Here is a 12,628-nt window from a genome sequence, read left to right as displayed (position 1 = left end):
AGCAAAGTTTTTTTTAATTTTGTATAACTTTAATAAAGATATCTTGCTCATCCAGTCGCAGCAGGTTCCAATGGAAATTGGACAGAGTTTCATACAGTAGCCTTTTACTGCCAGCATACTGCATGGCTCATAATCGAGCAGGAAACCCGATTATGCTCCAGGGTAGAGGAGGGAGCTTGTCAGGCTGTAATGTTTAATCTTCATTAAAAAAACACGTTAAAATTACGAAACATTTTTTTCACCAAAAACAATGTAAATTGCAACTACTACCTATACCCGAACAGTGTAGAATAATCAAAGATACACATCTAAAATAATTACACAGTTGTAAACAGCGTTATTTCTCAGCAAGAAGTCTTTATTACATTTTATTACAAACAATTAAGAATTACTCTACCCTCTTCACCGTTTCTGAAACAATGCTGATAATCATTAATAAACCTTTCAGTTTGTTACAATATATATATATATATATACATACATATATATAATGATCGACAAGATAACTTCAGATTTGGTAATCTGACAGTTTTCCAGATTTCAAACGCAACACACCAAACAAAGCAATGGCTCGTATGTCGTATGACCCTATAGGAAAAAACATAGGCACATACATGCACATGGTCCTTGCCGCATACATTCGTAATTCCGAAGCTTCGTTATTCCGTAGGTTCGGATATTCCGAAGGTTCGTTATTCCGAAGGTTCGTATCTCCGAAGGTTCGTAATTCCGAAGGTTCGTTAGTCCGAAAACGAAATGAGGTTTGTTATTCCGAAGGTTCGTTGATCCAAAAACGAAATGAGGTTCGTAATTCCGAAGGTTCGTTAGTCCGAAAACTAAATGATTAACTAACCTTATTTCGTTTTCGGACTAACGAACCTTCGGAACAACGAACCTTATTTCGTTTTCGGATTAACGAACCTTCGGAACATCGAACCTTATTTCGTTTTAGGATTATCGAACCTTCGCAATAACGAACCTTCGGAATAACGCCACAAATGTTCGGATTAACGAACCCTCTTATGTTTTCGGATCAACGAACATCGAGGTATAGGCAATTTACGTGTTTCGGAATTACGAACCTTCGGAATAAAGAACCTTCGGAATTACGAACCTTCGGAATTACGAAGTGTAACCGGTCCTTGCATATCCCTTTTAGTCCGGGTTATAATTGAGCAAGGTGCCACAAGAAAAAGGAGAAATTTTCATATAGTGCTTCTAGACCAGTTTTTTACGCTGAATATGAATATATGAGGTAACCAGGCTGTATCATGAAAATTAACCCGTGAGGGCGCTTTTTTCAAAATGGCCGCCAAATTTTCAGAACATTTGAATTTTCGTACATAGATTTTGACATAAATATTCCATTGCCACAAAATTAGTGTCATATGAAAGACAAATAAATTTCCTACAATTTGGTACTATTTATAGGGGATAAGTAGGTCATTTGGCTGAGATTTTAAGTACAAAACTGCATTTTTTGTCATTTTTTCCCAAAAATTGTAAATTTTGCAAATACATGATTTTACATAATTCTGAGAAAAATAAATGAATTACCTTGAAATGTTCCAGAAAACTTTATTGATATACTATTATCATGTGGATGAAATTTCAACTCTGTATCATTCTTCTTAGCAAATTTATAAGGTATCAAACTTGAATACTTCAATTTCAGAAATGTCGCTTTTTGTATGCATTTCCATAGACTAATACGTATAACATGTACATGTATAATATGTATAATGTATAGTTCAATAAAATTTAAATGCAATTATCTCCGCTTTTTAACCACTTGGAGAGTTAAGAGTAGGCTTTTCTCTATCAGCTACATAAAACAAAATGTTGGCACATCAAGGCCTGACCCTCTCATGGGGCGGGGGTGTCGAAGTCACCCCCCTTGCCCTTGGCTATATCATGTTGTTGTATATTGCCTATTTGTTGGAAAAATCACTGTTTTTTGGAGCACCCATTGAAGCAAAAACAGGCATTTCTGCTATACAGTACAGTCACTTTGATTGCTTTGAAACCACTTGGAGAGGAAAGAGTATATAGGCTTTGTTCTACCAGCTACATCCAAAGTGGCACATCGAAGCCTACCCCTCTCGGGGGGGGGGGGGTTGCTTAATATTGCCAATTTATTTGAAAATTCACAATTTTGGACCCAACATTGAGGCCAAAACTCGTTTGTGCTTTGTTGTACACCCCATTTTATTGATTTGAAACCACTTAGAGAGGAAAGAGTTTGTTCTACCAGCTACATATAAATAAGCACTGGCACATTGAACCCTAGCCCTCTCATGGGCTGTCTAAGTCACCCCCCCCCCTCTATATCATGTATATTGCCGATTTATTGGATATTTCACCATTTTGGATCACCCATTCAGGCAAAAGCGCGTTCCTACTATATAGTACATCCAATTTTATTTTCTTGCAATGACTTGGAGAGGAAAGATTAGGCTTTGCTCTATCAGCTACATATCAAGAAGTGTTGGCAAATCAAAGCCTATCCCCTTCAGAATGTTCAGGGGGCTGTAGAATTTACCCCACCAATTTTCGGTAATTGACTATCTATTGGACAGTCACAATTTGCATCACCCATTGAGGCAAAGGGCGTTTCTACTATATAGTAAAGCAAATTTTTTTTCTAGCAATGACTTGGAGAGAAAAGAGTAGGCTTTGCTCTATCAGCTACATATAAAGAAGTGTTGGCAAATCAAAGCCTATCTCCTTCAGGCGGCTGTAGAAGTTACCCCACTAATTTTCGGTATTTGGCTATTTGTTAAAAAGTCACCATTTTGGAGCCCCCATTGAAGCAAAAAGGCGTCTCTGATATATAGTTATGCCACTTTTATTGCCTTGAAACCACTTAGAGAGGAAAGAATAGGCTTTGCTCTATCAGCTACATAATTTTGTGCTGGCAAATAAAAGCCTACCCCCTTCTGGGGGCTGTCGAAATTACCCCCTCACCCCTTTGCGTTATTGCCTATTTATTGGAAATTCACCATTTTTGAGCCCCCATTGAGGTAAAAAGGCATCTCTGATATAACGTTCTGCCACTTTTACTGCCTTGAAACCAATTAAGGAGGAAAGAACATGCTTTTCTCTACAAATAAGTGCTGGCACATTGAAACTTACCTTGGCGGCTGTCAAATCTACCCACCCCTTTTGCATTATTGCCTAATTATTTGAAAATTCACAATTTTTGAGCCCCCATTGAGGCGATATGCACTTCTGCTGTATAAAACACCCAATTTCATTTTCTTGAAACCACTTGGAGAGGAAAGAGTAGGTTCCCATCTTTCAGCTATATATAACGAATTGCTGCCATATCGAAGCCTGACCCACCTCAGGGGACTATATAGATATCACCCCACCTTTTTTACGATTTTTTGCCAATTCATTGGAAAACTCGCAATTTTGGAGCCCCATTGAGGCAAAAAAGTGTTTCTGGTATATAGTAGAGCCACTGCTTTATATGTAGCTGTTAGAGGAAAGCCTACTCTTTCCTCTCCAAGTAGTTTCAAGGCGGTAATAGTGGTAGAACTATATATCAGAACAGCCTTTTTGCCTCAATGGGGGCTCCAAAATGGTGAATTTTCCAATAAATAAGCAATAATGCAAAAGGGATGGGTGATTTCGACAGCCTCCTGCTGTTTGCCTGCACTTCTTTATATGTGGCTGATAAAGCAAAACCTTTTCTTTACTCTCTAAGTGGTTTCAAGGCAGTAATAGTGGCAGAACTATATCAGAAACGCCTTTTTGCCTAAATGGGGGCTCCAAAATGGTGAATTTTTCAATAAATATGCTATAATGCAAAAGGGATGGGATGATTTCAACAGCATCCCGGAAGGGGTAGGCTTTTCTTTGCCAGCACTTGTTTATATGCAGCTGATAGAGCAAAGCCTACTCTTTCCTCTCCAAGTCATTGCAAGAAAATGAAATTGGCTATATAGTAGAAACGCACTTTTGCCTCAATGGGTGATTCAAAATGGTGTAATTTCCAATAAATAGGCAACATACATGATATAGAGGGGGAGGGGTTGACTTAGACAGCCCCTGAGAGGGATATTTTTCGATGTGCCAGCGCTTCTTAATAATTTGTAGCTGATAGAGCAAAGCCTACGCTTTTCTCTCAAAGTAATTGCAAGAAAATGAAATTGGCTGTATGATATAGAAACGCCCTTATGCCTCAATGGGTGATCCAAAATGGTGAAATTTCCAATAAATAGGCAATATACATTATATAGAGGAGGGGGTGACCTAGACAGCCCCTGAGAGGGCTAGGATTCGATGTGCTAGCGCTTATTTATGTAGCTGGTAGAACAAACTCTACTCTCTCAAATTAATAAAATACTATAAAGCACAAACGCTTTTTTGCCTCAATGTTGGGTCCAAAATGGTGAATTTCCAAATACATTGGCAATAAGCAAAAGGGGGAGGAGTGACTTCCCCAGCGCCCCCCCCCCCTTCCCCCGAGAGGGGTTGGCTTTGATGTACGTGCAACTTCTTTTGATATAGCTGGTAGAACAAACATGACAAAGCTTACTCTTTTCCTCTCCAAGTGGTTTCAAAGTAATTAAAGTGGCTGTACTGTATAGCAGAAATGCCTTTGCCTCAATGGGTGCTTCAAAAAATAGTGATTTTCCAATAAATAGGCAATATACAACAACATGATATAGCCAAAGGGGATGGGGGGGGGGGGGGGGGGGCTTCGACACCCCCACCCCATGAGAGTGTTAGGCCTCGATGTGCCAACATTTTGTTTTATGTAGCTGATAGAGAAAAGTCTACTCTTAACTCTCCAAGTGGTTAAAAAGCGGAGATAATTGCATTTAAAATTTATTGAACTATACATTATACATATTATACATGTACATGTTATACGTATTAGTCTATGGAAGTGCATACAAAAATCGACATTTCTGAAATTGAAGTATTCAAGTTTGATACCTTATAAATTTGCTAAGAAGAATGATACAGAGTTAAAATTTCATCCACATGATAATAGTATATCAATAAAGTTTTCTGGAACATTTCAAGGTAATTCATTTATTTTTCTCAGAATTATGTAAAATCATGTTTTTGCAAAATTTACAATTTTTGGGAAAAAATGACAAAAAAATGCAGTTTTGTACTTAAAATCTCAGCCAAATGACCTACTTATCCCCTATAAATAGTACCAAATTGTAGGAAATTTATTTGTCTTTCATATGACACTAATTTTGTGGCAATGGAATATTTATGTCAAAATCTATGTACGAAAATTCAAATGTTCTGAAAATTTGGCGGCCATTTTGAAAAAAGCGCCCTCACGGGTTAATTTTCAGGATACAGCCTGGTTACCTCATATATTCATATTCAGCGTAAAAAACTGGTCTAGAAGCACTATATGAAAATTTCTCCTTTTTCTTGTGGCACCTTGCTCAATTATAACCCGGACTATTTGTGCAAACGCTCAATTATGTCTCTCCGATTACGTGTCTATGCATGGCAGTAGTTTTCTGTGACTTTGCCGTGTTTGCCTTACGCAAAAAAATACAATTGTTATTTTTTTTTTGGATTTGGTCCATTTTAGAACTGAAAATTCCAATAAGTCGGTTTTCTACAACGGTTGGAAATCCATATTGTATCTCGCCCTTCATATTTCCACACAAATTAGAACATTTGTGTTTTGTCAAAAGTTTTCGATGGGTCATCCTTGTCTCTCTTGCGCTCAAGCTATGTCTTCCTTGGTGATTATTCCACCAATTTAAACCTGAGAAACAGACAGCAGTAAAACCCCCCAAAAATCATTTTTGATCCGGGCATCAACAATTATCTGGTTTTCGTAACAACCTTCGTTATATTTGTTCAGTGCGAACTGAAGTTGAAACTACACTACTCACCACAAATACCATGAATACGATAAAGCGTACAAAATTACTCTCTAAAAATAGTTGACATAACTAATAATAACCTTATTGCCACTGACATGCCTATTCAGATATCTTATTGAAAAACTGATATTAATATTTACGATTATTCTTAATACATAATTGTTAATGACGTTCAAGTGATAAAGGTTGATTTCAGAATAAAAAAATATACTACACCTCCGTATAATACAATATTATAAAGAAAAGATGGATTTTCTTCAAATGAATGATATTCTCCCAGTCTACAGGGAAAGATTCTTGAATAACTATGATCCAGAATTTTACCTTGTAATACAAAATTTGACTCTTATTTATTCGTTCATGGTAAAGTGAAAGGAAAATATGGTAAAAAAAAGAGACACAACATGCTTGTTATACTCACAAATCTAACTCTATTGAATTTGATTATTTGAAAAGAATACGCGAGTTACAAAAAAAATTAATAATAATGAAAAAATACCAGAATTTTTTTCTACAAGAGCCCAACAAGGGTAGACAACACAAAAGACGCACACACTATGACAACACTCGACTGAATGAAACCAGCGCTATTGCAGTTGTTTTCGCTACAAGTGCATGCATCCACATCAGCGTACGTTTCCCCCGTGACCTGCTGGAAAGCCAGAAACTGAACACTGTTGTAGCCCCCTTCGACAAAGCCAACATCCTCGATGATTTCTTTCGCCCTGTCTGAATCACTGGTACACCCTGCCTCACTGGCCGTAGCTTCAACCTCCGTGCAACCGCGGGCAGTAAACGTAAATTTCTCAGCCGTAGCGACAAGCAAATTCCCTGCATTTATATAGTTGAATGGGAGTAGGAAATATTAAGAAGGTTATACATAATTATTAATATGCTACTAACAAGATTAACATATCGAGAAGCTACACTCAGCCCTCACATTTCATTTTACATTTATACATACAAAATCCCCCAAAAGAACGTGTTTGATGTATATGCTCATTTACTATTCGCTTTCGGCCGTGATAGCAGTGGTGTACCGTAGGTCACGCACTTGGGGCCCCAGCAAAAAAATTGAGTCACTTAGTGGGTTCAATAGCCTGTTATTTTGAGCTCGTAGATACATTTTAAGGACCGTGCCTTCAAAATGATAACGTATCTCACTAATCAAATAAAGCGAGTGGGAAGCGCGAGGTGAAAATGTTTGATATTCAGACCTTAAGAAAGGGCATTATAAGCAAATTTTTGGACTAAACAAATCATGTAAGCGCTGAGCGCAACATGAAATTTGTGTATGCATTGACCACAAACAGGTACATTTAAAGACTATTTTTCAGGAATTCATGAAGAGTCATATCCCACTTTAGCCATCTAATGCGACCGCCAAACAAATGCTGATTTTTTTTTTTTAATTACATCTTAGAAACACATGGAACACTTTTTGTAGTATTGTAATCATAAACATGATACGTATCTCACTAATAAAATATGACGAGCGCAAAGCGCAAGCTGATTTTTTTTTTATTACATTCAGACCTGAAGAGGGCATTCTAAGGCTTGTTTGTGGATATTCATTAAGACCATACGTATTTCACTAACCAAATGATGCGAGCGCGAATCGCAAGCTGAAAATTATTGACCAGACCAGAAAAAAGACATGTTAATGTATGTTTTAAAGTGATTGGTTAACATTGTTTTGACTTTTAAAAAATCTGAGCTAGAAGGTCACACTTGTCACCTGTGTCTGTGATATGTTACAAAAATGAAGCCCAGAAAAAATTGCGTTCGAAAATAATTATTTAGTGCTTCAAAAATTGAAATATAAAGCGACCGAAAACACCATCTCAATTTCATCCCATACACTTATGTGTACTATTTAGGCGTCTATTAGACACCCATTTACAAAATCGGGGTTTGCCTTGTAGTTTTAGCTTTTCATTCTCAATAATGGTTGTTTTCAGGGTTTATTAGTTCTAATACATGCACTTGTACACATGTTTCATCTTGGTTTGAGAAATGTTTAAATCGGCTGCTCACAAAGTTAAACAATACCTTTAAGGAATTCATGCAGAGACACGTATCTCACCAATCAGCTAATGCGAATATAAGCATGGACTGAAAATGTTTTATATTCAAACCTTACAAGGGGTGTCATACTACATGCAAATAAAAATTGGCAGATGCATATATATACTCAGAAAAAAGAAAAAAAATCCCTCCCCCTAAAAAAATCCATACTTTCTTAATGAGGGGGGGGGGTCAAAATATCATATTACAGGTGCTTGTGGCATTATCTGTATTGAATATGTATATATACAGATATCAAGATATCAAGACATTTTATCATTATGCTCGAGCAAAGTCTCCGGACTTTGAAACAGAGAGTCATGGGTTCGAATCCCAGCCATGGCGTAATTTCCTTCGGCAAGAAATGTATCCACATTGTGCTGCACTCGACCCAGGTAAAGTGAATGGGTACCCGGTAGGATTTATTCCTTGAATGCTTTAGCGCCTTTTAATATGGCGGCTTAGCTACAGCCGGGGTAATAATATGATACCAAGTATCAAAGCACAGTTGAGTATATGCACATAGTAACTGCGCTATATAAATGGACATATTATTACTCTTATAATATTTAGTACTAAAACAATTGATAATAAATTATTTAAAAAGAAGTAGGTAAACAATAGATACAAATGATACAAAGCGTGTTGGCCTACACTGCAAAAACTCCGGTGTTGATATAACACCATTCCGGAATCTAATTATGTCCACGCCAGAGAAGTATTGAAATAACACCAGTTTGGAATTAAACTGATGCTGTTTAAATACCAATTGGTGTTAGACCAAAACCAGACTGGTGCTGTTTAACACTTCTCTGGTGTGGACATATATAGATTATGGGCTGGTGTTAAATCAACACCGGAGTTTTGGCAGTGCACGGGATTCTATCTCTTTTATTTACCTGCAAGTTCTACCTCTGCACACCTAGTTTTATTGACTTCACATTCGACTTCAGAGAGAGTATCCCCGCAATTACCCAGATCGACTGTTTGGTATTTGAAAGAGCCACAAGTGTAGCATTTGAGGGCATGGCCTTAGAGAGAGAGAGATGAGAGAAAAAAAAAGAGAGTAATTGGGGATTTAAAAATCATATATAACAATAAATCTGATTGACATATACACATACTTATTAAATTCTGAATGTTATGAATTGCCATTGTAAAGTATGATTCGTGGAAGAGCCGTGGTGTAGTGGTTCTGACTCTCGCCTTGTAAACAGAGGGTCGTGTGGTCGAATCCCACCGCGGTCTAGCGTCCTTTAGCAAGGCGTTAATCCACACTTTGCCACTCTCGACACAGGTGCTAAATGGGTACCCGGTAGGATGCAAAAGATATGACAGTTTATAATCACTCGCGTTTTGAATTTGTTGCGATTTTTTTTTTCATTTCGGTGCGATTTTTTTCTAACGGTGTCTTCAAAATAAAATGAAATTGAAATTCAAGTTTCGTTTTAAGCCGGCAATTAAGTGCCTTAAAATAAGATGTACTCGACTACTGTTTTAACATAACAAACAAGCAAATCAGCCATGTGGCTCAACTAACTTAGAATAGATCCGGACTTCTACTGTGTCTTATACGAGGACTCCGAGTCGGAACTTGCCATATCTGCCACATCGATATTACATCGTATCATTCCCATATGCGGACATGCCTGCATGCAATGGCCCCAAGGCGGCCGGACCCGGCCGCGGTCGGACACGACGTGCATTGGTAGCATGGAGCAAGCTAACGTGGGTCGAGCTGAGTTAGATCCCACGTTATATATGAGGCGCCGATTGTACCAATATTATATAGAACAATTATTTGTTATATAATCATTATTCATTAAATAATAACTATTATTAATATATAATTTACATTCTAATTGTAAATAATTACTATTATATAAAATAACATTTCTAATTATTTAAATATAATTCCAAGTAATACTTCATTACTTGTAAATAATAATAGTTCGACATTCCAACGAGGGTTACGTCATAAAGAACACTAGTAGTCAATCTGAACCAACTTCGCCGAGGAACCAAATCTGCAAACAACAAACTGCGTCAAACCCGGCGGATATGGTTTCAAGTATGAACGATTTCTGCCGGCGGATACCGTATCCGCCGGTGGAATCAATCCCGCCGCCACATGGTTAATTCAAGGAAACAACATTCTTCTCAGGTACCCCATACACTGTTGAGTGTCACACTGTTCTGTGCATAGGCCTTCTTTTGATTATATATCTATATGTGTGTGTGTACACGTATATATATATATATGTTATACATATGAGGGTGTGTGTGTGCGTGTATAAAAGTGCGTTTGTGTGTGTGCAAAACCACACCGTTCACAAGACATTTGTTTAACCTTCCACCAGACGAGTGTGTTTAATCTAAATTTAATTTTAGAATATGAAGTCAGCAAGATACTTCGATGATTTTTTTTTTGTTATAACAATTTAGATGATATTGGATTTCATTGGAGAACCTTTTTACCATTCAACCTTTCAAATATTAAGCGATGCAACTTACCTATTTCAAAACAAAGGCAGGAAAGGAGGAATAGTCCAATGAAAGATTTCATGGCTAAAAAAGGGAGGAGAAAACGAAAAAAAAAAACATATCAATAAATGCAATCAAACGATAGGTTGGTCTATGCTGGTAGTTCGTAGTTCCATTATGATAGGTTGTTATATATATAGTGAGATATGCAAAAACTTTGATGCCTTTGTTATAAATTGTATTCTTTTAAACTTTTTCTTGTATAGAAAGCAACTTTGGTTAAATTAGCGCGTCAAAGCCTGTATACAGTTGGGCAAGTACATTTTAATAGCAATATGCTGATACGTTCAAAGTAGAAATACACACACAAAAAACAATCAGAAAGTGTTTAATTGGTGTTTTTTTCATATAATTTTTGCACTCTTCTAAATCAGACAAAATTTTCGTTTCCTCATTTGAGAAAGCGTGTGGGGAGGTAACCCTGAAAAGAACACGGGGTAGCGAAACAGTCATTGTGGGGCCGAAAATTTGTGAGCTACACTTTCGACGATAATAAAAAAAAAACACGAAAGAATCATCTCTGTTGATCAAATATACTCTCAAACTAATTAAAGTAGATTGCCAAATTCACATTCGATATAGCAACCGCCCACACGCTCATAAACGTGTATATGAATCTTACCAAATGAATAAATGTTTTTTTACATGTCTCCTATTTTTCTCTTTGTATATAAATCTTAATATATAAATACATGCATAATCAGTTCTCCAGAAGCGACATGTACGTCTGGCGTCATTATCTCTCAATCTTATTATTTACGTCTGCACATTACATAATGCTCTGTTTCTCACTTTCCGCTATGGGTCCACTTCCTATATATATATATATATATATATATATATATATAACGATATTACGATATATAACGATATTACGATATTACGATATTATAACGATATTAGCCGTGAAGAGTCGGCTACCGGGACCCCTCAACCTAAGGGTAACCAACCCTGTGGAAAAGCCCGTTGTCAAATATGTCCGCGCATCATAACCGACAGCTCAGTACACCTCCCTACTGGTTATGCAATCAAACCTCCCAACCACAACTGTGATTCAAGCAATATTCTGTATTGCTTACTCTGTAGCAAATGCCCAGATGTAACATACATAGGAGAAACCAGTACTAAATTTAGGACAAGATTCAATAATAACAGGTCTACTATCCGACAACACCGCGATGGTTTCCCGGTAGCTGAGCACTTCAACAGAGAAAATAACTCTATCAGTGATCTCAAAATAGTTTTTTTCGGAGGAGGTTATAAATCCGCGGAAGAGAGGAAACTCGCTGAACTTCAAGCCATTATTCATAGCCGAAGTTTTCAATATGGCCTAAACAAGGATCTGTCTTGGCTGGGCAAATACAATTTTTATAAATAATTTCAAGAATTTCTCATAGGTTTATTATCATTATTATTGCTCTACTCTCCTCCATACATTATTAACAGTTGATTTCAAGATAGAGTGATTTGGGAGGCCATTGTCACCTCCTTTTATCGTAATTTATTTTCTTAATATATTATAAGCCTTTATCCTTTCTATTCTTGCATTTTCATGATTGTGGTGGCGTCATAATAAGTGATTGTTACGTAACAATGATATCCTCACGCGATAATTTTTACATCCTGCGCCTCCAATATGCTTTTTTATTATTATTATGATGGTGATGCTGTTTTGTGCGCGGTTCCATGACTACCACAATCATGAATGTTATAATTTCAGTTCTTGTCTCTGTGAGCTTTATTGTATCCCTGAGGAAGTATGTTTAACGTCGAAAATTTGGAATTCAAAATAAACTGTTGGAACTAAGTACAATGCATTACCACTTTGCCTCATTAATGCATATATATATATATATATATATATATATATACACATATATACATACATATACAGTTTTTAAGACCTATTTTCTCCAGAATCAATGTCCGTTTGTATCAGCGGTTGTTCTCGCCTTGCAAAATGATTTTTAACACTTTCTATTGTACTGTATCTGTCAATGTATTTCTACTTAAAATCCTAGTTGTTAAATCTAACGTACCCACCTGATTCTTGAAAAACTGCTCCCTTAAAAGAAAACAAGAGAACATAGAAATTCACGACAAGTGGTGGTTGAATCTTATCCCGTAAATGCAAATGACCT

General features: G+C 36.8%; 1 protein-coding gene across 1 annotated transcript; it reads right to left on the bottom strand.

Moving 5' to 3' along the window:
- Positions 1-6,387: 6,387 nt before the first annotated feature.
- LOC129266636 (uncharacterized) lies at positions 6,388-10,509 on the bottom strand. Its single transcript, XM_064104201.1, has 3 exons — positions 10,458-10,509; positions 8,843-8,974; positions 6,388-6,707 (listed from the first exon to the last, which is right to left on the bottom strand). Exons 1-3 carry the CDS (start codon positions 10,507-10,509, stop codon positions 6,388-6,390), a joined length of 504 nt encoding a protein of 167 aa, XP_063960271.1.
- Between the last annotated feature and the right edge of the window lie 2,119 nt (positions 10,510-12,628).

The sequence above is a fragment of the Lytechinus pictus genome, chromosome 8 (assembly GCF_037042905.1).
Source record: "Lytechinus pictus isolate F3 Inbred chromosome 8, Lp3.0, whole genome shotgun sequence".
NCBI lineage: Eukaryota > Metazoa > Echinodermata > Echinoidea > Temnopleuroida > Toxopneustidae > Lytechinus > Lytechinus pictus.
This window is presented reverse-complemented; position numbering and strand designations above follow the sequence as displayed.

Excerpts from the sequence above, each read along its gene's own strand:
- LOC129266636 (XM_064104201.1), bottom strand. The coding sequence starts at position 10,509 with ATGAAATCTTTCATTGGACTATTCCTCCTTTCCTGCCTTTGTTTTGAA. Across the intron at positions 8,975-10,457 it reads CTGCCTTTGTTTTGAAATAG|GCCATGCCCTCAAATGCTAC; the intron begins GTAAGTTGCATC and ends TCTCTCTCTAAG. Across the intron at positions 6,708-8,842 it reads TGCAGAGGTAGAACTTGCAG|GGAATTTGCTTGTCGCTACG; the intron begins GTAAATAAAAGA and ends ATATAAATGCAG.